The sequence below is a fragment of the Oncorhynchus kisutch genome, linkage group LG19, assembly GCF_002021735.2.
Source record: "Oncorhynchus kisutch isolate 150728-3 linkage group LG19, Okis_V2, whole genome shotgun sequence".
Taxonomy (NCBI): domain Eukaryota; kingdom Metazoa; phylum Chordata; class Actinopteri; order Salmoniformes; family Salmonidae; genus Oncorhynchus; species Oncorhynchus kisutch.
Genome location: NC_034192.2, coordinates 46,882,520 through 46,909,607, shown reverse-complemented (window position 1 = coordinate 46,909,607; position 27,088 = coordinate 46,882,520). Strand labels below are relative to the sequence as shown.

Here is a 27,088-nt window from a genome sequence, read left to right as displayed (position 1 = left end):
TTGGGGCCAGGGACCCCTTTTGTTATAGCATCTTCATCAGGAACCCCCTCATAATCAGAACACAACTGAAGTGAGATCAACTCCTTGTATGCTATTTTGAACTGACATTGGGCCATGATGAGGAACATTTAAAAAGCCCTGCCTCTTGGCTTCAGAGAGGAAATTGAGCCGTTTTCAATCTAATTTCTTGCAATTCTACACATTTTGTCACAGGCATATATATTTTTTGTTGTTGCCGCTTTAAAGCTAATATCATACAATTATACACATTTTGTTTTAAATCTTACATTACAGTGCATTCATGTTAAAACATATACATTTTTGGGAATACAAGAAGTATTGAGTTGAAAAATGTATAGTTGGTGGAGTACTGTGGATGTCATTATCCTTGTGAACCTCCCAAGCCCATGTTGCCCACGGTTAAAAACATAAATTGTAGATTAATTATACTACGTTGTATTGTATTACTCCCTCTAAATGTATTCCACGCATCCCTTGTCCATAATTCGTTGAATCTGTTTTTGTTAGTATTAATAAATACCCCCTACAGTACCGCGGACCCCCACATCGAGAACCCCTGGGCTAGGCTACATAATATTCAACCAACTTTCTGTTCAGCAAATCCATTTATATCTTCAGCCAGACAGAGACAATTTGTATAATGAGAGAGACTGTTTAGCGGACAAACACTTTGTTGCAATATCAGACAGTGTAAATCCCACACTATGCATTAAACATACTGTTTCAGCCAATCAGCATCCAGGATCTAAAGTAACCGGTTTATAAATAAACATATAGCATGAGTAAAAATGGGGGAAAATAATAAATAATTGTATTATTTTGTAGCTAGAATATGAACTGACATGCAGTGGGGTATTATGGGATATATTTGAGTTTTCTTGTCTGCATTGGTCTGCGTCGGCGTTCTTCCGGCTTCCAAGACTCGAACGGAAAGGGGAAAGCCTTGGCTGTGATGCCGCTGGATGATGGCTGCTTTCGGGATCTTAAGTTACGAACACCGGCCCCTGAAGCGGCCACGACTCGGACCTCCGGACGTTTATCCCCAAGACCCAAAGCAAAAAGAGGTCAGATAAACTTAAATCGTTTGTCAAACCAACGTTGCAAAGAGAAATGGGCACAAAGAGCCTATTTGGAAATGAGCCCTTAGCTACGCTATGGTTGCTAACGTTAGCTAACGTTAATCCCCCCAGACGGCTATCAGGCCCAAACCAGTCTCTCTAGTAATAACAATGAACAGCTACTTGGCTTGTCAGTTTGCCTGCTCGCACTGAAAACACCAACTAGCTAGCTATCTTGATAGCTTTCTATGGGGCTAACGTTAAGTCGTAATTTAGTTAACGCTAGCTAGCTAAATGATACGACAAATATAATTTTGGTTAACTTTCAAATGAACAAATATTTCACGAACCGTTGTTTGCATTTCAAATAACGTTAACTAGCAACACAACTAGGATACATTTGGAGCAGCTTGGTAGATGGCTAGCTAACGTTAGCCTTATTAGCAACTAGCTTATGTAGGTTAGCTAGTTAAATGTCGTCATTGATGGTCATGATGTATTTAGCTACTTTGACATGTCACTTAACGTTTCTGGCATATGTGGAATGGGATCCTAAGACTTAGTAATAATAATTGCCCAACAACCTCAACTCAATTTGATCATGTAGCTAGCTAGTTACCTAGTTGGCAAAGCAGTCCCCCACTGAGATAATCATTTGTTTTGTAAACAAAGGTTGCGAATGTGGTGTCCAGTACATGTGCTCATTGGGTGACTTCATCAACTGCATGGTTTGAATTTCACAATAGAGAACTAATGTAAATCATTTGTGTTCCAGGATGAATTGACTGCGTTGAATGTGAAGCAAGGATTTAATAATCAACCGGCTGTGTCTGGGGATGAACATGGAAGTGCTAAAAATGTCAACTTCAATCCCTCAAAGGTGATCTTCTACTCATCACTGTTTCTTTGTCATCTGTATCAGACACATGTAGTGAATAATGATGCATGTTGTAGGATCTCTTGTTCTCTCTTGTAAAATATATCACTAGCCACTTTAAACAATGCTACCTAATATAATGTTTACATACCCTACATTATCCATCTCATATGTATATATATATATACTGTACTCTATATCATCTACTGCATCTTTATGTAATACATGTATCACTAGCCACTTTAACTATGCCACTTTGTTTACATACTCATCTCATATGTATATACTGTACTCGATACCATCTACTGCATCTTGCCTATGCCACTCTGTACCATCACTCATTCATATATCTTTATGTACATATTCTTTATCTCCTTACACTTGTGTGTATAAGACAGTAGTTTTGGAATTGTTAGTTAGATTACTTGTTGGTTATTACTGCATTGTTGGAACTAGAAGCACAAGCATTTCGCTACACTCGCAATAACATCTGCTAACCATTTGTATGTGACAAATAACATTTGATTTGATTTGTTCATAGCATACTTTCCTATTACCCAAACAGATTAGTTCAAACTTCAGCAGCATCATTGCAGAGAAGTTGCGCTACAACACATTTCCAGACACAGGCAAACGGAAGCCTCAGGTCAACCAGAAGGACAATTTCTGGCTCGTTACTGCCAGGTCACAGAGCTCTATCAACAACTGGTTTACAGACTTGGCTGGGACTAAACCCCTCACCCAGCTGGCCAAGAAGGTAGGACTTTGTACCAAAACACCCTTGGGGGCACGTTCAGCAGAGCATCACATTGTGATAGAAATATGTTACTGTATGTAAAACAAACAAGACTCTGACATGTAGACTAAGGAATCATGCTGGCTCTATTCATGCCATTTATATATATAGTTCCAAAATGTTTGCCTGCTGAACGTGGCCCTATTCTTCCTGTGACCAACTCAAATTTAACCACAATATGTCTGCCTTGGGAGACTTATACACTATCTTTCTAATATTATTCAAAGTAACTACGTTGCGATTTATCAGACTGACTTGTAAATTATAAAAAATGTATGTTCTTTTTCTGCTGCATCTTCCTTTACTGGGTTTGTTTGGGTTTGTGTACCAGGTGCCGATCTTTAGTAAAAAGGAGGAGGTTTTTGGCTACTTGGCCAAGTACACAGTACCTGTGATGCGTTCGGCATGGATGATCAAGATGACCTGTGCGTATCACGCGGCCATCACAGAAACAAAAGTCAAGAAGCGGCACGTGATTGACCCCTGCATAGGTAATCAAGCACTCCTTAAAAAATATATAGCCTAACCATTCTCCCTTGAACAACATCGTTTTTTTTAATGATTGAGCATGTTCCAGCTAGCCCCCTGTGGCCAAAGCTCCTCAATAATGGAACATTCCAATATCCTGAGTGTTTTCACTGCCATTTAGAAAAGATAGGCTGCTACATCTCTAGAATTTTGCTCAGTCATGCTGCATTAACAGGAGCATATGCTGCTGGGATGAATTGAACTCTAACTGTATGTTATTTCTGTCTGCACTGCAGAATGGACTCAGATCATCACTAAGTACCTGTGGGAGCAGTTGCAGAAGGTGGCCGAGTTCTACCGCCAGTCTCCCAGCCAGGGCTGTGGCTCCCCCCTCCCGGCCAATCCGGCCGAGGTGGACACGGCCATGAAGCAGTGGGAGTACAACGAGAAGCTGGCCATGTTCATGTTCCAGGTTGGTTGGTCCTTTGGTTTGTCTGTTGTTTTTTGTTGTCTGTTTGCCTGCCTATCTCAGGTTCCACGTCTGTCTCCACCGGTGACCTATGTATCTGCCATGTCTGATGCGTTTGATAAGCAAAATTAATTTGCTTCAGTTGGTAGAGCATGACCCTTGAAACACCAGGATTCTGGGTTTGATTCCCGGGGCAACCCATGCACCAAATGTATGCAAGTCGCTTTGGATAAAAGTGCCTGCTAAATGTTATATTATTTTTGATATACAGTGCCTTCGGAGAGTATTCGGACCCCTTGACTTTGGGGAGTTCCTCCCATTCTTCTCTGCAGATGCTCCCAAGTTCTATCAGGTTGGATGGGGGGAGTTACTGCACAGCTATATCAAAATCACATTTTATTTGTCACATGCTCCGACTACAACAGGTGTGGTAGACCTTACCGTGAAATGCTTACTTGCAAGCCCTTAACTAGCAATGCAGTTCAAGAAATAGTTAAGAAAATATTTACTAAATAAACTAAAGCAAAAAATAAAAAGTAACATAATAAAATTACATAACAATAACGAGACTATATACGGGGGTACCGGTACCGAGACAATGTGCAGGGGTACAGGTTAGTCGAGGTAGTTTGTACATGTAGGTTGGGGTAAAGTGACTGCATAGATAATAAACAGCGAGTAGCAGCAGTGTAAAAACAAAGGAGGTGTCGAAGTAAATAGTCCGGGTGGCCATCTGATTAATTGTTCGGCAGTCTTATAGCTTCGGGGTAGAAGCTGTTAAGGAGCCTTTTGGACCTAGACTTGGCGCTCCGGTACCGTTTGCCGTGCGGTAGCAGAAAGAACAGTCTATGACTTGGGTGCCTTTTCAGTTCTCTCCAGAGATGTTCGATCGGGTTCAAGTCCGGCCTCTGGCTGGGCCACTCAAGGACAGTCAGAGACGTGTCCTGAAGCCACTCCTGTGTTGTCTTGGCTGTGTGCTTAGTGTCATAGTCCTGTTGGAAGGTGAACCTTCGCCCCAGTCTGAGGTCCTGAGCACTCTGGAGCAGGTTTTTCTTGGTCACCTCCCTGATCAAGGCCCTTCTCCCCCGATTGCTCAGTTTGGCTGGGCGGCCAGCTCTAGAATGAGTCTTGGTGGTTCTAAACGTCTTCCATTTAAGTATGATGGAGGCCACTGTGTTCTTGGGGGACCTTCAATGCTGCAGACATTTTTGGTACCCTTCCCCAGATCTGTGCCTCGACACAATCCTGTCTCGGAGCTCTACGGACAATTCCTTCGACCTCATGGCTTGGTTTTTGCTCTGACATGCACTGTCAACTGTGGGACCTTATATAGACAGGTGTGTGCCTTTCCAAATCATGTCCAATCAATTGAATTTACCACAGGTGAACTCTAATCAGGTTTTAGAAAGTTCTCAAGGATGATCAATGGAAACCGGATGCACCTGAGCTCAATTTCGAGTCTCATAGCAAAGGGTCTGAATATTTCTGTTATTTTTTTTATAAATTTGCCAAACTTTCTGGACCTGTTTTCGCTTTGTCATTATGGGGTATTGTGTGAAAATTGCAGAGGATTTTTTATTTAATCCATTTTAGAATAAGGCTGTAAAAGAACAAAATTAGGAAAAAGTCACATGGTCTGAATACTTTCTGAAGGCACTGAGAGGAAACGTCCTCTCACTGTCAACTGTGTTTATTTTCAGCAAACCCAACATGTGTAACATTTGTATGAACACAACAAGATTCAACAACTGAGACATGTACTGAACAAGTTCCACAGACATGTGGATAACAAAGGGGGGTCAAAATCAAAAGTAACAGTCAGAATCTGGTGTGACCACCAGCTGCATTAAGTCTGAATGAATGAAATATTCTTATTAAATACTTTTTTCTTTACATAGTTGAATGTGCTGACAACAAAATCACACACAAATTATCAATGGAAATCAATTTATCAACCCATGGAGGTCTGGATTTGGAGTCACACTCAAAATTAAAGTGGAAAACCACACTACAGGCTGATCCAACTTTGATGTAATGTCCTTAAAACAAGTCAAAATGAGGCTCAGTAGTGTGTGTGGCCTCCACGTGCCTGTATGACCTCCCTACAACGCCTGGGCATGCTCCTGATGAGGTGGCGGATGGTCTCCTGAGTGATCTCCTCCCAGACCTGGACTAAAGCATCCGCCAACTCCTGGACAGTCTGTGGTGCAACGTGGCGTTGATGGATGGAGCGAGACATGATGTCCCAGATGTGCTCAATTGGATTCAGGTCTGGGGAACGGGCGAGCCAGTCCATAGCATAAATGCCTTCCTCTTGCAGGAACTACTGACACACTCCAGCCACATTAGGTCTAGCATTGTCTTGCATTAGGAGAAACCCAGGGCCAACCGCACCAGCATATGGTCTCACAAGGGGTCTGAGGATCTCATCTCAGACCTAATGGCAGTCAGGCTACCTCTGGCGACCACATGGAGGGCCGTGTGGCCCCCCAAAGAAATTCCACCCCACATCATGACTGACCCACCGCCAAACCGGTCATGCTGGAGGATGTTGCAGGCAGCAGAACGTTCTCCACGGCATCTCCAGACTGTGTCACGTCTGTCACATGTGCTCAGTGTGAAGTTGCTTTCACCTGTGAAGAGAACAGTGCGCCAGAGGCGAATTTGCCAATCTTGGTGTTCTCTGGCAAATGCCAAACATCCTGCACGGTGTTGGGCTGTAAGCACAACCCCCACCTGTGGACGTCGGGCCCTCATACCACCCTCATGGAGTCTGTTTCTGACCGTTTGAGCAGACACATGCACATTTGTGGCCTGCTGGAGGTCATTTTGCAGGGCTCTGGCAGTGCTCCTCCTGCTCCTCCTTGCACAAAGGCGGAGGTAGCGGTCCTGCTGCTGGGTTGTTGCCCTCCTACGGCCTCCTCCACGTCTCCTGATATACTGGCCTGTCTCCTGGTAGCGCCTCCATGCTCTGGACACTACGCTGACAGACACAGCAAACCTTGCCACAGCTCGCATTGATGTGCCATCCTGGATGAGCTGTACTACCTGAGCCACTTGTGTGGGTTGTAGACTCCGTCTCATGCTACCACTAGAGTGAAAGCACCGCCAGCATTCAAAAGTGACCAAAACATCAGCCAGGAAGCATAGGAACTGAGAAGTGGTCTGTGGTCACCACCTGTAGAACCACTCCTTTATTGGGGGTGTCTTGCTAATTGCCTATAATTTCCACCTGTTGTCTATTCCATTTGCACAACAGCATGTGAAATGTATTGTCAATCAGTGTTTCTTCCTAAGTGGACAGTTTGATGTCACAGAAGTGTGATTGACTTGGAGTTACATTGTGTTGTTTAAGTGTTCCCTTTATTTTTTTGAGCAGTATATATATCATCAGTAACACACTACGCCGCCAGGGACTCAAATCCTTCAGTGCCAGACGTGTCCCCCTGCTTAAGCCAGTACATGTCCAGGCCCGTCTGAAGTTTGCTAGAGAGCATTTGGATGATCCAGAAGAAGATTGGGAGAATGTCAGATGAAACCAAAATATAACTTTTTGGTAAAAACTGAACTCGTCGTGTTTGGAGGACAAAGAATGCTGAGTTGCATCCAAAGAACACCATACCTACTGGGGGTGGAAACATCATGCTTTGGGGCTGTTTTTCTGCAAAGGGACCAGGACGACTGATCCGTGTAAAGGAAAGAATGAATGGGGCCATGTATCGTGAGATTTTGAGTGAAAACTTCCTTCCATCAGCAAGGGCATTGAAGATGAAACGTGGCTGGGTCTTTCAGCATGACAACATGACAATGATCCCCAACACACTGCCCGGGCAATGAAGGAGTGACTTCGTAAGATGCATTTCAAGGTCCTGGAGTGGCCTAGCCAGTCTCCAGATCTCAACCCCATAGAAAATCTGCATGGAGGAATGGGCCAAAATACCAGCAACAGTGTGTGGAAACCTTGTGAAGATTTACAGAAAACGTTTGACCTCTGTCATTGCCAACAAAGGGTATATAACAAAGTATTGAGATAAACTTTTGTTATTGACCAAATACTTATTTTCCACCATAATTTGCAAATAAATTCATTAAAAATCCTACAATTTGATTTTCTGGATTTTTGGGGAGTTGTCTGTCATAGTTGAAGTGTACCTATGATGCAAATTACAGGCCCCTCATCTTTTTAAGTGGGAGAACTTGCACAATTGGTGGCTGGCTCAATACTTTTTTGCCCCACTGTGTATATATATATTGGAGTTGTTACTTGGTTAGAATTTTGTGACATCAATGTTTGCTTTTTGTCATTACACAGCTATCTGTCATGGTAGTATAACCCTATTTCACTCTGTCACTGCATAAGAAAAATAGCAGCAAACAGCTAGCCAGTTAGCTTCTATTTAGAGGGTGAGCCGTTTCTGTTGTCAACTAAACTATGAGGTAACTGATAAGACAATGTATGCATTTTATGAATAAGGCCATATAGAATCACAAGCACGACAAAACAGTTTAGGAATTTTTTGGGTGATCGTCTCTTGCTCACCCGCATCATTGTTTACACTGACTAATAGTGAAGTGGAGTAATTGCATAGCGTTAAAGATGCAGTCCGGAATCTTAAGCACAACAAACTCATAACATAAATTGTAAAAATTAGGTTTGTAACATATCATACGAATTGCAACGACAACAAAAATGCATGGTGTAACTTATCATAGGAAGTGGATCACGTAGTACACAAAAAACGGGGTCCTGCTTTCGCTCGTGATCGCCACTTTCAAAACTAATGGCTGAAATTATACAAAGTTCTGGAGCATCACTTTAACTTACCATAAATACTTCATGCAGTAGAAGAACAAGCAATTACAAACGGTTGTTTGCTTGTGTCCAGGATGGCATGCTAGATAGACACGAGTTCCTGACGTGGGTGTTGGAATGCTTCGAGAAAGTCCGACCTGGAGAGGATGAGCTTCTGAAGCTGCTGCTGCCCCTCCTGCTACAGGTAATGCCGATATACGATCCCTTTAGCTCCCAGCTCAATAATAATTTGGTGGGTGCTTCTATTTGTCCTACTTCACACGTGTATTAATATGCATGTGTGAATTGGAAATGTGGTTTTTGCTTATCCCACTCTCCCTGAAACACCCTCGGAGCAATTAGGGTTAGGTTCCTTGTTCAAGGGCACATTGGCAGATTTTTCACCTTGTCAGCTTTGGGATGCGAACTAGCAACCTTTCAGTTACTGGCCCAATGCTCTAACCGCTAGGCTATCTTTCTCCTAATGCAGTGATGAATTTCATTCTCCATCCAGTAGCAAACCATGTATTTCATGTGGAAGAAGTAACTTGAGGAGACACTCAGAGATGTAGTTTATCTTCACTAATCAGGGAAAGTCCAGGTTCTTACATCCTCTAATTATACCATTGGGGACATTAAAAACGTATTTTTCAAATTCCTTTTTGTGCAACAATGGTACATTGTTAGTGCAACAAATTATCTTGCAGGGTGATGGCAAGCACCAAGTAAAGTAGCAATCGTCTAACAATAACCTATCTAATGAAAATACATTCTGACATATGCCCTTGGAAGTGCAGTTTAATCTACTTTAAAGCAAATGTTTTTACCTGAGCTGCAGTAAATGTTAAGTTTTGAATGCCCCTGTACATCATTGAGGCTGACCTAGCTACCCTCCCCAGTTTTTCTCCTATATTCCATTGCTGTGATTACTTAACAGCTCTGAAGAGTTAGAACTGACATTGTGAGTCGTGGCCCCTCCCTCACTACTCAGGGGGGTTAGAACTGACATTGTGAGTCATGTCCCCTCCCTCACTACTCAGGGGGTTAGAACTGACATTGTGAGTCATGTCCCCTCCCTCACTACTCAGGGGGGTTAGAACTGACATTGTGAGTCATGTCCCCTCCCTCACTACTCAGGGGGGTTAGAACTGACATTGTGAGTCATGTCCCCTCCCTCACTACTCAGGGGGGTTAGAACTGACATTGTGAGTCGGGGCCCCTCCCTCACTACTCAGGGGGGTGAGAACTGACATTGTGAGTCGTGTCCCCTCCCTCACTACTCAGGGGGGTTAGAACTGACATTGTGAGTCATGTCCCCTCCCTCACTACTCAGGGGGGTTAGAACTAACATTGTGAGTCATGTCCCCTCCCTCACTACTCAGGGGGGTGAGAACTGACATTGTGAGTCGTGTCCCCTCCCTCACTACTCAGGGGGGTTAGAACTGACATTGTGAGTCGTGTCCCGTCCCTCACTACTCAGGGGGGTTAGAACTGACATTGTGAGTCGTGTCCCCTCCCTCACTACTCAGGGGGGTTAGAACTGACATTGTGAGTCGTGTCCCCTCCCTCACTACTCAGGGGGGTTAGAACTGACATTGTGAGTCATGTCCCCTCCCTCAGTACTCAGGGGAGTTCGTGCTGTCGGCCTACCTGTCTCGGAGACTGGCCTACTTCTGCACGCGACGCCTCAACCTGCTGCTAAGCGACGGGAGCCTGGGACCCGGCTCCGGGGGGCACCCGGCACACAGCATCCTGGCACAGCCGGGGAACACCCTGCCCCCCACACCCACCTCCCAGCCCACGGGGGGCAACCAACCCCAGACCCCCTTCACAGACTTCTACATCTGCCCTCAACATAGGCCCTTGGTGTTTGGGCTCAGCTGCATGCTACAGGTACAAACACACGGAATAGCCTTTCCACTGAATTGAATGGATTGTCTGCTACTGCAGTACTATTACACTGCTATTAATATGACTGTTGAGTCATGAGGCTAGAATAGTAAATACTATTACACTACTATTAATGTTATTGTTAAGCCATGGGGCTAGTATAGTAAGTACATGGCTATGTTGGTAAACTAGCTCTGGTTACATTATCAAGTTTGGGATTGTTCCTGATAATTCTATTGTAGATGACATTTTTCCTGATTTCCCATATTGTCAATCACATCCCTGAATTCTTATTTTGCTGGTCTTGGTTTCATCAGAGTATCGTGCTGTGCTGTCCCAGTGCCCTGGTGTGGCACTACTCTCTGACAGACAGCCGGAACAAGACTGGTTCCCCACTGGACCTACTCCCCATATCCCCGTCCAACCTGCCCATGCCAGGGGGCAACAGCACCTTTACACAGCAGGTAAGGCCCAGAGTCTGGTTCCTGTCAAGGTTTCTTCCCGCCTTGGAAGAATCTGTCTTCCATTCCATGACTAATGCATTTGAGGTTTTGGATTATGACTAATGCATTTGGGGGGTTGGATAATGACTAATGCATTTGGGGGGTTGGATTATGGCTAATGCATTTGGGGTTTTGGATTATGACTCATGCATTTGGGTTTTGGATTATGACTCATGCATTTGGGTTTTGGATTATGACTCATGCATTTGGGTTTTGGATTATGACTAATGCATTTGGGTTTTGGATTAGGACTAATGCATTTGGGTTTTGGATTAGGACTAATGCATTTGGGTTTTGGATTATGACTCATGCATTTGGGTTTTGGATTATGACTCATGCATTTGGGTTTTGGATTATGACTCATGCATTTGGGTTTTGGATTATGACTCATGCATTTGGGTTTTGGATTATGACTCATGCATTTGGGTTTTGGATTATGACTAATGCATTTGGGGGGTTGGATTATGACTAATGCATTTATTTATTTATTTATTTATTTACCTTTATTTAACCAGGTAGGCAAGTTGAGAACAAGTTCTCATTTACAATTGCGACCTGGCTAAGATAAAGCAAAGCAGTTCGACAGATAAAACGACACAGAGTTACACATGGAGTAAAAACAAACATACAGTCAATAATGCAGTATAAACAAGTCTATATACAATGTGAGCAAATGAGGTGAGAAGGGAGGTAAAGGCAAAAAAGGCCATGATGGCAAAGTAAATACAATATAGCAAGTAAAATACTGGAATTCCATTTGGGGGGTTGGATTATGACTAATGCATTTGGGGGGTTGGATTATGACTAATGCATTTGTCAGTTGATTGATTCAATGCCCTCCATGCGCTGACAGGTTGACATCATTGCATGCCTATTGACTTTGTCTTAGTCGTCCCGTCTGCTTATCTCAGTCTTATCTGTGCTTTTACCTCAGGTCCGTGCAAAGGTCAGAGAAATAGAGGAGCAGGTCAAGGACAGAGGGCAGGCTGTGGAGTTCCGCTGGTCCTTTGATAAATGTCAGGAGACAACTGCTGGTAAGGAAACTGCTCCTTCATGATTAGATCAATAACACCTGTAAAATGACATGACATTTCATCCAGACAATGACTATATGGGCTGGTTTCCCAGACGAAGATTAAGACTAGTCCTGGACTAATAATCTAATTCAACAGAGATTCTCCACTGAGCATGCTTTATAGCCCAGCACTAGGCTTCATCTTTGTCTGGGAAACTGGCCCTGGATGTATAAGGAAAAAGGAAATTAGTAACATTTTGTGTTTTACTTGCTTTCGCCAGGCTTCACCATTGGAAGGGTCCTACACACCCTGGAGGTTCTAGACAACCACAGTTTTGAGAAGTCAGACTTCAGCAACTCCCTGGATTCCCTTTACAACCGCATCTTCGGCTCGGGCCAGAGCAAAGACGGCCACGAGGTAAAGATGTTTTCTCTTAGATGACCACTATTGCATATGTCAAGTCTGAAGACTTCAAAGGCCCAGTGCAGTTAAAATGTGATTTTTCCTGTTTTTTATATATCACACACACTGCATTTGGAAATTATTCCGACCCCTTGACTTTTTCCATATTTTCTTACGTTACAGCCTTATTCTAAAATGTATTAAATAGTTTCCTCCCTCATCAATCTACACATAATACCCCATAATGACAAATCTAAAACAGGTTTTTAGAAATGTTTGCAAATGTATAAAATAAAAAATACTTATCACATTTACATAAGTGTTCAGACCCTTTACTCAGTACTTTGTGGAAGCACCGTTGACAGTGATTACAACCTCGAGTCTTCTTGGGTATGATGCTTTTAGCTTGGCACACCTGTTTGGAGAGTTTCTCCCATTCTTCTCTGCAGATTCTCTCAAGCTCTTGTCAAGTTGGATGGGGAGTGTAACTGCACAGCTACTTTCAGGTCTCCAGAGACGTTCGATTGGGTTCAAGTCTGGGCTCTGACTGGGCCACTCAAGAACATTCAGAGATTTGTCCCGAAGCCACTCTTGCATTGCCTTGGCTGTGTGCTTAGGGTCATTGTCCTGTTGGAATGTGAACCATCGCCCCAGTAAGGTCCTGAGCGCTCTGAAGCAGGTTTTCATCAAGGATCTCTCTGTACTTTGCTCCATTTCCTCCAGATGTGACGCTTGGCATTCAACCAAAGAGTTCAATCTTGGTTTCATCAGACCAGAGAATCTTGTTTCTCATGATCTGAGAGTCCTTTAGGTGCCTTTTGGCAAACTCCAAGCAGGCTGTCATGTGCCTTTTACTGAGGAGTGGCTTCCGTCTGGCCACTCTACCATAAAGGCCTGATTAGTAGAGCGCTGCAGAGATGGTTGTCCTTCTGGAATGTTCTCCCATCTCCATAGAGGAACTCTGGAGCTCTGTGAGAGTGACCATCGGGTTCTTGGTCACCTCCCTGACCAAGGCCCTTCTCCCCCGATTGCTCAGTTTGGCCAGGCGGCCAGTTCCAGGAAGATTCTTGGTGGTTACAAACTTCTATTTAAAAACGGAGGCCATTGTGTTCTTGCGGACCCTCAATGCTGCAGAATTGTTTTGGTAGCCTTCCCCAGATCTGTGCCTTGACACAATCCCTTTTCAGAGCTCTACGGACAAATCCTTCGAACTCATGGCTTGGTTTTTTCTCTGACGTGCTCTATTTCGAGTTTCATAGCAAAATTGCTGAATACTTATGTAAATACTTTTACATTTTTTTATTATTATTGTCAAAAATTTCTACTGCTATTTTCGCTTTGTCATTATGTGGTATTGTGTGTAGGTATGGGGGGGGGGGGGGGGGGTGGTATTTAATCAATTTTAGAAAAAGGCTGTGACGTAACCAAATGTGTAAAAAGTACATGTTTTTATACTTTCCTGAAGGAAATTCATGTTTGATAAATGTCCCTTTGCTAAGAAGTTATATTTGTTTCTTTTTGACCATTTTAATTTGAAACAATCAGTTAGGTACTTAATTGTTGCCCAGAAATGATTTTGATATTGAGATAAAAAAATAGCTGCATTGGACGTTGAATGGTTTTCAATCACATATGAAAAGGCAAAATGTCAAGTGTGAGCAAGAGGCCAACTAACACCATCTGGCCCTAACCATTACTGTAGAACACATAGGATTTCTTCTTCTGGAGACAATGAACTGTATTCTTATAGATACACTACTTAGATGGGCCCAGGCTTCCGTGCTGTATGGTCTTCTCCCTGACATGTTTCTCTCTATTTAGATGTCCCCTGATGACGATGCCGTGGTGACCCTGCTGTGTGAGTGGGCGGTGTGCTGCAAGAGGTCTGGCCGTCACAGGGCCATGGTGGTGGCCAAGCTGCTGGAGAAGAGACAGGCAGAGATCGAAGCCGAGGTGAGACAGTGGCCCACGCACTCGTGCACATACACATTTCCAATTCATGACTACAGCACCGTGACTGCCCCACAGTGACGCCTTGTCACTCGGCCACAGCTTTTCCTGAGTATTAGTATTCTCAAGGATACTTCTTACCTTCTTTCTTGTCTCGTGAGAACAGGTCTCTCTTGCAAAAGAGATCTTAATCCCGAGATTTCACCTGTGTAAATAAAGGATGAAGATGGCCACAGCCTTTAATAACAAGATTCTGAATTGTTTTAGAAGATGTGAGGTGTAGGTTTTTGTATTTCCTCAGGGCTATTGTTGTGTGCAATGCTGTCTCAATCCATATAATTAAATTGTATTCCCTGCAAACTTGTGTATACAAAACTGAAGAAACTATTGTTCAAATGTTATACCATGCTTATCACAGATGTAAGGGATATTTGCTCAATGGCAGTGGTTCTCAGGCTGTGTGTGTGCTTGTCTGTGTTCACAGAGGTGCGGCGAGTCGGAGGTGGTGGATGAGAAAGGCTCAGTTTCATCAGGATCTCTCTCGGCGGCCACCCTGCCTGTGTTTCAAGACGTGCTCCTGCAGTTCCTGGACACCCAGGCCCCCATGCTCAGTGAGTCTGCCCTTCACTTCACTAGTAGTCAATTATATTCCCTTATTTGGGTTGTCTGCGGCTGCTTCCCAAATCACACCCTATTCCCTATACTGTAAGGTGTCTACCCACTCTGCCCAGATTTCCTTTGAGGATTCTACATGTTGTGGTGTTCGTCTGCAAAGTTGTTTCCGCTGGTCGCAAAAAGCCAAATTAACATGACACAAACTGAATTAAATGTAAAAGGCTTTGAATCATTCATATGAAAAGTGTATACTAGAATATGAAAATGTATATATTTCCTCTATACTGTTTTATGTCCTCCGGGTTTGAGAAGTAAGATGAGTTCCACTGTGAGTCTGTCCGTTAGCCTTAATTATTCCACAGCATCCAACCCAGCTGACGCAATGCTATTTTTTCCAGATAGTTTTATTTTTAAACATTTTTTTTTCTCTGACCTCAATTGATTTATTCACTCTAATTTTAGCCATCCTACAAGAATAAAAATGTTACCCATTTTTGATTAAACACCATATATAATGCTATACTTTTGATTAGGGCCCATAAGGGCACTTAACCACAGCTCAATGGGTCCTGGACAAAAGTAGTGCACTATATAGGGAATATAGGGTCCCATTTATGAGCCCGCTAGGCTCTCTGCATCTCCTGATTCCAGCACTCTTTTGGATTTAGTCTGCCCAGCGGTTGAGTTGTTATGCACTAATATGGGTTTGGGACTTGAGCTGTACTGTACTGCGCTGGCCTGGTTACGCATCCACCATAGTGCTGAAAAGGACAATGGTGAAAATGAAAAAATCCACAACAGCACTGAAAAGGACAATGGTGAAAATGAAAAAATCCACAACAGCACAGTATGGATCAGGTCAGCAACATAGTGGGAAAAGGGTATTGGTGTTGAGTAGGGTGAAAGAAATCCAGGTTAGAAGATTCCTGGACTCTGGATGGAATAAGCAGAAAATTATGGAATTCCCCACAGGTATTTCTGGAAAACCTGGGAGTTTTTGGAATGTTACCCAAATTTTGCAACCTTTGTGTTGGGTTATCATGGCACACAGGGTCCTGTGTGGCTCAGTTATCAGAGTATGGCGCTTGCAACGTCACGTTCAATTCCCGTTTTAGCCACCCAATATGAAAATGTATGTGTGCACTACTGTTAGTCGCTTTGGATCAAAGTGTCTGTTAAAGATGATATTATAAAGGTTATGACTGGTCTCTTACTGCTGCTAATGCTGGAGTGTATAGTGACAAACTATCCCCATATGTCCCTTCTCAGCGGAGGCAGGCAACGAGAGCGAGCGTGTGGAGTTCTCTAACCTGGTGCTGCTCTTCTGCGAGCTCATCCGCCACGACGTCTTCTCTCACAACATCTACATGTGCACGCTCATCTCCCGCGGTGACCTGGCCTCTGACTCTCACCTGCCCCGCCCCCGTTCCCCTAGTGATGAGCCTTCAGACGAATCAGAGCGCAAGGAGCAGGATGCAGGCAGCAGCGTCAAGAACGAGGCATGTTATGTGGTGGCAGCTGTGCTAGTGTCCACAATGTATCATCGGTAGTTACTCACTGCTTTTGAATTGATTTTGGAATGAAACGTGTATTTTTCTTTTCTTTATACAGGACACTGGTCTTTCCGAGTTAATGGAGATCGATCACAACTCGAGCGCTAATTTCGATGAGGTAGGTGTATATGCATCATGCCAGTAGAAGTGGGCAGCTAATGTGTACTAGTGAATATTGTCCCTGGCACAACTATATAGTATTCTTACCTGTGCTCCATCAGACTGTCCCATTGACCTCTGGATAACCTTTCCATGCTGTGTGCAGCCCTAATAACTTGAGTTGTCTCTTTTTTTGTAGATGTTTTCTCCCCCCACTCACTGTGAGTCAAAGGGCAGCCCCTCTCCCGAGAAGCCTGCCCCAGAACAGGAAGGGAAGGGCGCCTGCAAAGACAAGGCCCTGGATCCTGCCTTCCCATTGGTGTACGAGCAACCCCGCCACATTCAATACGCTACCCACTTCCCCATCCCCCAGGTAAGCAGCCCTGAGAGAGGCTTTGGCTCAGCTCTAACACACAGATGGAATTCAATCTGGGTCATCAGTGCAACTGTAGACCATGATAGCCTTCTTAGCTAAAGCCCAGGCTCTGGGTGCTTTATAGCTTCAGACAAGTTTACTTATCACCACAGCAAAGCTTAGTGAAATACCGTAGCTACATTGGGACTGGTTGTTGGTCTAACTCAAGGGAATTTTAGCCCTTCAAGCTAAAACACACATTTTCCGCTACCTGGCGTTGCTTTGCACCCAACCTCAACTACATATCCTATGCACAAATTGACTAACTTGACACAGTTAGCCCTCTAAACCAAAGACAGACCTCAGGTGACTCATAACAACTGGGTGGCTCTGTGAACTACCTCCACTATGCATGTATTGACTCACTCCTTGACAGTTAGCCTTCTGAGCTAAAGTCTAGGCATTAGCTATTAGTGCCGGCCTAAGTCCTCAGATCTCAGGCAATGTGAACTACCACCACTACATAATGCACAGTGCACACATTGACTGACTTGTCATCGTCCCTAGGAGGAGAGTGCCAGTCACGAGTGTAACCAGCGACTGGTGGTGCTCTACGGCGTGGGCAAGCAGCGAGACGAAGCGAGGCACGCCATCAAGAAAATCACCAAAGACATCTTGAAGGTGCTCAACCGCAAAAGCACAGCAGAGACCGGTAAGAACAGTACTAGTTCCAGTTCTTATTTGACTCTTTTTTTTAATGACCTCATCTATGGGCCTTCTGTTTTCCCCGGAGCAATATGGCCTGTCAGTTTCTTTCTGCCGTTGCTTTTAGAATTGTTCACGTAGAGAGAAAGACTATGCTCGTTCTGGAAACTCCAGGCTTTGACATGAATTTGAGCACCAGTCGTGACGCGCAACCATAGATTTATTGAGTGAGGTTGTATATTCCCACAGCTCTCAGCAGATGTGCCCCCTGTCTATCACATTACAGATACTGTTTGAGCAGATTGCAGTGATACGTTATTTTGTTAACTTTGTTTTTGATGGACTCTGTGCCTGTTTTTAGTGCATCACAAACGGCACCCTACTTAAAGTAGTGCACTATGTAGGGAATAGGGTACCATTTGAGAGAGTATGCTCTTACATCTGCCTCCATCTGATCCCTTCAATAACATTTCCCAAGTTGAAAACTTTCCTCAGAAACCTTTATCTTTTCTCCAACACTCTTTCCTCTCTGTTCTCCATTATTGAACACAGGATTTTTGACGATTGACTCCAGGGCTAGCATCCTATATTCAATATTCATTTCCACCCTGTCCATTTTCTACGCTAGTAGCTGTAATTTGCTGCCACTCATCTTATCTCTCTTAGCATGTGACATTAACAAGGGGGATTTGAGAAGTTATAATTATGCAGCCTAAAGGGCTTTTTTCTTATGTCATTCAAGTCATTTATGTTCAGCCATATTCCTGCTTAGGAGTTGAGCAGATGGCCTTCTGGTTACAAGCCCATTTCCCTTGTGCTTTGCATAACCTTCTCTGTTCCTTTTTAGATTTTAAGCCATTTGAACACTGTCATTATAATGTGAACTTCGAAAGTGAAGGGTCTTGAGAATGTGATAATAATGGGTGCAACCCAAATGCCAACCTAGTCCCTATATATAAGGGCACTACTTTTGACCAGAGCCCTAGGGGCCCTGATCAAAAGTTGTGCACTATTTATAGGGACGCATTCGGAAAGTATTCAGACCCTTTCACTTTTTTCACATTTTGATTCTTTACTGCCTTAAACATTTAATCCATTGTAGAATATTTTCCCTCAATCTGCACACGATACCCCATGATGACAAAGCAAAAACAGGATTAGAAATTTATAAAAAATATAAAACGTAACACATTTGCATAAGTATTCAAACCCTTTACTCGGTGCTTTTTTGAAGCACCTTACAGCCTCGGGTCTTTTTGAAGCAATTATAGCCTCGGGTCTTCTTGAGTATGACGCTACAAGCTTGGCACACCTGTATTTGGGGAGTTTCTCCCTTCTCTGCAGATCCCCTCAAGCTCTGTCAGGTTGGATGGGGAGCGTCGCTGCACAGCTATTTTCAGGTCTCCAGAGATGTTTGATCGGGTTCAAGTCTGGGTTCTGGCTGGGCCACTCAAGGACATTGAAACTTGTTGCGAATCCACTCCTGCATTGTCTTGGCTGTGTGCTCCCGAGCGCTCTGGAGCAGATTTTCATCAAGGATCTCTCTGCACATTGCTCTGTTCACCTTTCCCTCAAGGCTGACTAGTCTCCCAGTCCCTGCCGCTGAAAAACATCTCCACAGCATGATGCTGCCACCACCATGCTTCACCGTAGGGATGGTGCCGGTTTTCCTCTAGACGTGACACTCGGCATTCAGACCAAAGAGTTCAATCTTGGTTTCATCCGACCAGATAAACTTGTTTCTCATGGTCTGAGAGTACTTTAGGTGCCTTTTGGCTAACTCCAAGCAATCTATCATGTGCCTTTTACTGAGGAGTGGCTTCCGTCTGACCGCTCTACCGTAAAGGCTTGATTTGTGGAGTGCTGCAGAAAAGGTTGTCCTTCCATCTCCAGAGGAACTCTGGAGCTCTGTCAGAGTGACCATCAGGTTCTTAGTTACCTCCCTGACCAAGGCCCTTCTTCCCCGATTGCTCAGTTTGGGAGGTCGGCCAGCTCTAGGAGGATTCTTGGTGGTTCCAAACTTCTTCCAATTAAGAATGATGGGGGCCACTGTGTGCTTGGGGACCCTCAATCCCACAAATGTTTTTGTACCCTACCCAAGATCTGTGCCTCGACACAATTCTGTCTCTGCGCTCTACGGACAATTCCTTCAACCTCATGGCTTGGTTTTTGCTCTGACTTGGAATGTCAACTAGGGGACCTTTTACAAGTGTGTGCCTTTCCAAATCATGTCCAATCAATTGAATTTACTACAGGTGGACTCCAATCAAGGATAATCAATGGAAACAGGATTCACCTGAGCTAAATTTCGAGTCTCATAGCAAAGTGTCTAAATACACTGCTCATAAAAATAGAGGGAACACTAAAATAACACATCCTAGATCTGAATTAATGAAATATTCTTATTAAATTATTTTTTCTTTACATAGTTGAATGTGCTGACAACAAAATCACACAAAAATGATCAATGGAAATCAAATTGATCAACCCATGGAGGTCTGGATTCACACTCAAAATTAAAGTGGAATACCACAATACAGGCTGATACAACTTTGATGTAATGTCCTTAAAACAAGTCAAAATGAGGCTCAGTAGTGTGTGTGGCCTCCACGTGCCTGTATGACCTCCCTACAACGCCTGGGCATGCTCCTGATGAGGTGGCGGATGGTCTCCTGAGGGATCTCCTCCCAGACCTGGACTAAAGCATCCGCCAACTCCTGGACAGTCTGTGGTGCAACGTGGCGTTGGTGGATGGAGCGAGACATGATGTCCCAGATGTGCTCAATTGGATTCAGGTCTGGGGAACGGGCGAGCCAGTCCATAGCATAAATGCCTTCCTCTTGCAGGAACTGCTGACACACTCTAGCCACATGAGGTCTAGCATTGTCTTGCATTAGGAGGAACCCAGGGCCAACCGCACCAGCATATGGTCTCACAAGGGGTCTGAGGATCTCATCTCGGTACCTAATGGCAGTCAGGCTACCTCTGGCGAGCACATGGAGGGCTGTGCGGCCCCCCAAAGAAATGCCACCCCACACCATGACTGACCCACCGCCAAACCGGTCATGCTGGAGGATGTTGCAGGCAGCAGAATGTTCTCCACGGCGTCTCCAGACTCTGTTACGTCTGTCACATGTGCTCAGTGTGAACCTGCTTTCATCTGTGAAGAGCACAGGGCGCCAGAGGCGAATTTGCCAATCTTGGTGTTCTCTGGCAAATGCCAAACGTCCTGCACGGTGTTGGGCTGTAAGCACAACCCCCACCTGTGGACGTCGGGCCCTCATACCACCCTCATGGAGTCTGTTTCTGACCGTTTGAACAGACACATGCACATTTGTGGCCTGCTGGAGGTCATTTTGCAGGGCTCTGGCAGTGCGCCTCCTGCTCCTCCTTGCACAAAGGCGGAGGTAGCGGTCCTGCTGCTGGGTTGTTGCCCTCCTACGGCCTCCTCCACGTCTCCTGATGTACTGGCCTGTCTCCTGGTAGCGCCTCCATGCTCTGGACACTACGCTGACAGACACAGCAAACCTTCTTGCCACAGCTCGTATTGATGTGCCATCCTGGATGAGCTCCACTACCTGAGCTACTTGTGTGGGTTGTAGACTCCGTCTCATGCTACCACTAGAGTGAACGCACCGCCAGCATTCAAAAGTGACCAAAACATCAGCCAGGAAGCATAGGAACTGAGAAGTGGTCTGTGGTCACCACCTGCAGAACCACTCCTTTATTGGGGGTGTCTTGCTAATTGCCTATAATTTCCACCTGTTGTCTATTCCATTTGCACGACAGCATGTGAAATTTATTGTCAATCAGTGTTGCTCCCTAAGTGGACAGTTTGATTTCACAGAAGTGTGATTGACTTGGAGTTACATTGTGTTGTTTAAGTGGTCCCTTTATTTTTTGGAGCAGTCTATATAATGTATCTGTTTTTAATTTTTATACAGTTTTCTCTTTGTCATTATGTGGTATTGTGTGTAGAATGATGAGAAACTATTTAATACATTTTATAATAAGGCTGTAACGTAACAATGTGAAAAAAGGGAGGGAATCTGAATACATTTGAGTGGCCTTTTATTGTCCCCAGCACGAAGGACAAATGCTCACCAACAGGAATATAAACAAATTTGTGCACAAAATTCAAGAGCAATGAGCTTTCTGTGCGTATGAAACAAGTTTTGAATCTATTTCAGCTCATGAAACATGGGACCAACCCTTTACATGATGTGTTGTATATATTTTTTAATTGGACTTTGATTTGTCTCTTCTCTGTCAGGAGGAGAGGAAGGACAGAAGAGGAAGAGGACTAAGCCTGAAGCCTTCCCCACAGCAGAGGACATCTTCTCCAAATTCCAGCACCTCTCCCATTTTGATCAGCACCAGGTCACCTCTCAGGTGAGACCCCCCCCCCCCCCCCCATAGCTGTCCAGTCTCATCGTTTTAAGTGTGCTCCAAAACCTGCTATTGGAATCTTCAAGTTATTCGGTATAAAATCAATACTTATGATATGTCTGCCATTCAATTCTTCTGGAGGTACAGTTAAATGATTCTCATAAAACAATGTCTTTAACGGCAAACAGATTTTTCAATTACTTTACTAGAGTATACAATGTTATGGATATTCGGTTATGTTTTTACTGTAGGCCTGTGTAGTAGTGATGAAGTTCGGCTCTTTACTGACAAGCCTATTTGACTCGTTCAGTCAAAATAACCAGTCTTTTGACTAATTTCATTAATTTGAGTCAGTAATGCGAAGCACACAGGACCCCCTACCGCGAACAATGGAGCTGAAAACTCAAAAGAGTCATGATCAGGGTTGGAAATTAACATCTGCCAAATGCGGGTCGATTTTGTCATTGGTAGAATTTATATTTTACCTGGCAAGTTGGCGGGTGGTCACACAGAGCATTTGGAAAAGTTTTGAAAAATCCAAAGCCCACATGTAAATGTTGGTCCAATTGTCAGGAAAGGCTACTAAAGTGTGACTTTGTCCTTGTGTTTCTTGACTAGTTACATCGTTCTGTTCACACGCTAGGTTTTTCAATGTTAGTTTACTTTAACTGTCTGCTGCAGTCTGAGATTTTCTTTTCTTTTTATCACCGACAAGCAAGTGCCCAAATTACTATGGTAATGGCCTGTCCCTTGTTAAAGGGCCATCTGACATAAAAAAAATAGTTTCACCTTATAATTGTGCTCGATTGAGCATGGATGACTCCCCCAAAAATATCAGCGTAGATCCCCGAACTAATAATAATAAATAAGCTGCATCACTCAGTTTTTTTGTGGCAGGGTATACACTTTGTTGATTCTTGATGTTCAGTTGTAAAACTGTTTATCTGTTTTAACATATTGGTTAAAAGATGCAGGTCACAAAAGTGAAATGAAACTATATACCCCATTTACTTCTTATTAGAAAGCATGCTCATCTGTTGTTTTTGGTATAATTATGAAGGAAAAATATTTGGGCTGGTAAATAAATCTGAGTGGCTGGTAGATTTTTTTAAAATCTACTTGCCACAGTGGCTGTTAGACCAAAAAAATTTCCAGGCCTGATCATGATTCTACGAGCATGGCGTTCACCATAGGGGGCTTATTGGAGCTGTCATTTGTGACAGACTTGTAAATGTGTGCTTTAAACTATGTATATTGGTTGATTGCTAGGCATACAAATACAATTATTTATTGATAGCTTTGAAACAAGGTCTAGTTCTGGCCTCAACCAGACTAGATTGTGAAATACTCTTGGCGGAATGCATTGACTACTGTCAGGGTAATAAGTATCCTGACAACTCACATTAAATTCTTCCGCTGCTCTGTTCGCTCCATACTGTACATCACATTGCTGAGAAAAAAACAAATATGTGTGGTGTAGCGTTTGTCCAGGGTAAGGTAATAAACACAGTCGTTCACTAATTGAAGCCCCCCAAACGATTCGAGTTTGTTGAGCAGAGGCTGAGGCTTTTGGTTCTTCAAAGCTGTGTCCATCATAACGTTCAATAATCAATTAATTGCAGTCATTCTTGCTCCAATGCGATCAATTATCAGTTCTAAACACAGTGGTGTGTATTCATGTATGCGCAGGGAAGCCAGGCTTCCCACAAAAATGTACCAATTTAAAAAAAATATTGTATCTTTCGTCTATCTGTTTCATAATTTTCCTTCAATTCGCAAGAGGCTGAATGTATCTCACAGGAGGAGCGAGCGAAACAGCACCCCTCTGTCTCTCTACGTGTTGGCCATCTATCTGATGCTGTCTGGTCCAAATGAGTTGACATTGTTACCGCCCGTAGCATTGAAGACAAGGGATGCCTGCGATCATTTGGCCTTGTCCTTCCCAGTGATTTTACCCACCCACCGCTACTGTCTAAACATGTTTTTTTCTTCTCTATGCTCATGACCTATTGTCCTGCACGCATATGACCGACAGTTGGTGGTTGGAGCACGTCTCTGGAGCCGCTAAGCCGGAGGAACATGTATTAATCCTGCTGTAGGACTCATTGCGACCAGCAGGTCAAACAAAGTAGTTACTCAGGGGGAAAAAAATGACTCAAGTCAGTAAAAAGAGTTGTTCCAAAATAACTAATTGTTAGCGAACTGCACATCACTACTGTATAGAGGTAATAATCCTGTTGGCCTTCTCTCTGACTAGGTGTCCAGGAATGTTCTGGAACAGATCACCAGCTTTGCCTTAGGGATGTCCTATCACCTGCCCCTGGTCCAGCACATCCAGTTCATCTTTGACCTCATGGAGTACTCCCTTAACATTAGTGGCCTCATCGACTTTGCCATTCAGGTATAGCGTTGTCTCTAATGTCAAGGCATATAATCACAGCATTTAATTCCACTTCTCATAGTTATACAGTAATATTTCCTTTAATGTCTACTCTTATGCCTTGAGTCTGCTTCTCTCTCACCGGTTTCTGTTAGTGGTTGTTTACTGCTGTTCTCCCCTTTATGCTTTAGTATCATTTGTATGAATCATCTTTCTATAACTAACCTTCTCTCTCTTCCCCGTGCATTTGTGTGTATCTAGCTGCTGAATGAGCTGAGCCTGGTGGAGGCAGAGCTGCTGCTCAAGTCATCCAGCCTGGTGGGTAGCTATACCACAGGTCTCTGTCTGTGCATCGTGGCCGTGCTGAGGAGGTACCACTCCTGCCTCATCCTCAACCCAGAGCAGACGGCACAGGTCTTTGACGGGTAAGTCTTACAGGCTTAACCATTAGGCTTTAGCCAGACTGCTCCGTGCGGACACCAAATTAGAAAGGGTGAATTTTGGTCTGTGTGCGTGCTCCTCTTTTCTAATTGGCTAATGTAACCGTCGTCCTGTCAAAAGTTCAACTTATCTGAACTTTTTGTTTGTTGACCGACACCATTCACCTCTATAGCCTGGGTGCTAATGTTATCCAAGCCTTAACCATTCACCTCTATAGCCTGGATGCTAATGTTATCCCAGCCTTAACCATTCACCTGTATAGCCTGGATGCTAATGTTATCCAAGCCTTAACCATTCACCTCTATAGCCTGGATGCTAATGTTATCCCAGCCTTAACCATTCACCTGTATAGCCTGGATCCTAATGTTATCCCAGCCTTAACCATTCACCTGTATAGCCTGGATGCTAATGTTATCCAAGCCTTAACCATTCACCTCTATAGCCTGGATGCTAATGTTATCCCAGCCTTAACCATTCACCTGTATAGCCTGGATGCTAATGTTATCCAAGCCTTAACCATTCACCTCTATAGCCTGGATGCTAATGTTATCCAAGCCTTAACCATTCACCTGTATAGCCTGGATGCTAATGTTATCCAAGCCTTAACCATTCACCTCTATAGCCTGGATGCTAATGTTATCCAAGCCTTAACCATTTACCTGTATAGCCTGGATGCTAATGTTATCCAAGCCTTAACCATTCACCTCTATAGCCTGGATGCTAATGTTATCCAAGCCTTAACCATTCACCTGTATAGCCTGGATGCTAATGTTATCCAAGCCTTAACCATTCACCTCTATAGCCTGGATGCTAATGTTATCCAAGCCTTAACCATTCACCTGTATAGCCTGGATGCTAATGTTATCCCAGCCTTAACCATTCACCTGTATAGCCTGGATGCTAATGTTATCCCAGCCTTAACCATTCACCTCTATAGCCTGGATGCTAATGTTATCCAAGCCTTAACCATTCACCTGTATAGCCTGGATGCTAATGTTATCCAAGCCTTAACCATTCACCTCTATAGCCTGGGGGTGCTATTCAATAACATTGCGTTATTGGATGCAGAAACAGTCGGGTACCTAATCTATTCACTGCCAATAAACCTGCCTCTGTTTTTTTTACAGACCTGGGTCATAAAAAATTGTAGCTAAATCAAATATGCCCCTCAAATACTTTGAAGTGTGCACTTTTGGGACTATTCCATTGGTGCCCTTGTATCCTGCACTCGATTCAACCTGTCTTCTATAACTCATTTAGTACAGAAAGATTTCTGTCCTTTGTTGTTTTGCATTGTGTTTGAATACTATTCATTGACCAGGTTACGCATTGTGGTGAAGTCGGGGGTGAACCCAGCCGACTGCTCCTCAGCCGAGCGCTGCATCCTGGCCTACCTGTACGACCTCTATACCTCCTGCTGTCACCTAAAGAGCAAGTTTGGAGAGATCTTCAGGTAAAACATAAACATGGACCAGCAACTGTTTAATGCAGTTTTATTGTATACTGTAGTTTCCCTGTGATCTTTTAGGGGGCCAAGTCATGTTACATGCTAATATTGTTTTGAAACTAAAATATTTTTCCCCACATGGTAGCCATATAATGATAGGAGAACCAAACGGTGGCCTTTCTCTCCCTCTTTTGTCCAGTGAGTTCTGCTCCAAGGTGAAGAACTCCATATACTGTAACATCGATCCGTCTGACTCCAACATGCTGTGGGACCCTGTGTTCATGATGGAGGCCATCGCCAATCCGTCGGCCCACAATTTCAACCACAGTATGGTGGGTAAGATCCTCAATGACAGCCCCGCCAACCGCTACAGCTTCGTCTGCAACGTGCTCATGGACGTGTGCGTGGACCACAGGGACCCCGAGAGGCAAGCATTGTTTTTCTATAAACCCATTATCAACAATCAATTATTGAAACGTCCAGATGCATTGAAACAATACAGGATTCTTGACTTAGTAACTGTCAACTCACCAGGTATCTTACCTGAATTCAATAGTAAGGTGTTACGAGTTTAATGTCTATCGCTGCAGGGTGAATGATATTGGGATCCTATGTGCGGAGCTGACTGCTTACTGTCGCTCCCTGAGTGCTGAGTGGCTGGGCGTCCTCAAAGCCCTCTGCTGCTCCTCCAACAACGGCAACTGTGGCTTCAACGACCTCCTGTGCAACGTGGATGTGAGTGTTCACACTCGCAGCATACACACACCTTGCAAGCCTTGCGCCTCTCTCTCTGCACCAATTAATGTGCGTTGCTCACTCAGGCTCTGAGAGGCACAGGTTAGAGGGGAACACTGACAGTTAA

At 44.0% G+C, this 27,088-nt stretch overlaps 1 protein-coding gene across 3 annotated transcripts in view; it reads left to right on the top strand.

Annotated features, from left to right (window-relative positions):
- The first annotated feature begins 901 nt into the window (after positions 1 to 901).
- LOC109864899 (mediator of RNA polymerase II transcription subunit 12) overlaps positions 902 to 27,088 on the top strand; it is a 45,241-nt gene continuing 19,054 nt past the window's right edge. For 2 of the 3 annotated variants that reach the window (XM_031798027.1, XM_031798028.1), the window contains exons 1-22: positions 902 to 1,085; positions 1,855 to 1,959; positions 2,522 to 2,713; positions 3,084 to 3,243; positions 3,517 to 3,692; positions 8,576 to 8,686; positions 10,102 to 10,374; positions 10,689 to 10,835; positions 11,809 to 11,908; positions 12,171 to 12,307; positions 14,114 to 14,245; positions 14,727 to 14,853; positions 16,127 to 16,356; positions 16,469 to 16,528; positions 16,709 to 16,882; positions 17,432 to 17,576; positions 21,843 to 21,961; positions 24,216 to 24,359; positions 24,600 to 24,763; positions 26,101 to 26,232; positions 26,426 to 26,653; positions 26,817 to 26,961. In XM_031798027.1, the coding sequence (XP_031653887.1) occupies positions 984 to 1,085; positions 1,855 to 1,959; positions 2,522 to 2,713; positions 3,084 to 3,243; positions 3,517 to 3,692; positions 8,576 to 8,686; positions 10,102 to 10,374; positions 10,689 to 10,835; positions 11,809 to 11,908; positions 12,171 to 12,307; positions 14,114 to 14,245; positions 14,727 to 14,853; positions 16,127 to 16,356; positions 16,469 to 16,528; positions 16,709 to 16,882; positions 17,432 to 17,576; positions 21,843 to 21,961; positions 24,216 to 24,359; positions 24,600 to 24,763; positions 26,101 to 26,232; positions 26,426 to 26,653; positions 26,817 to 26,961 (3,303 nt within the window). In that variant the 5' untranslated portion in view covers positions 902 to 983. The remainder of the gene's footprint in view (positions 1,086 to 1,854; positions 1,960 to 2,521; positions 2,714 to 3,083; positions 3,244 to 3,516; positions 3,693 to 8,575; positions 8,687 to 10,101; positions 10,375 to 10,688; positions 10,836 to 11,808; positions 11,909 to 12,170; positions 12,308 to 14,113; positions 14,246 to 14,726; positions 14,854 to 16,126; positions 16,357 to 16,468; positions 16,529 to 16,708; positions 16,883 to 17,431; positions 17,577 to 21,842; positions 21,962 to 24,215; positions 24,360 to 24,599; positions 24,764 to 26,100; positions 26,233 to 26,425; positions 26,654 to 26,816; positions 26,962 to 27,088) is intronic. The other variant, XM_031798026.1, reaches the window with a different exon arrangement.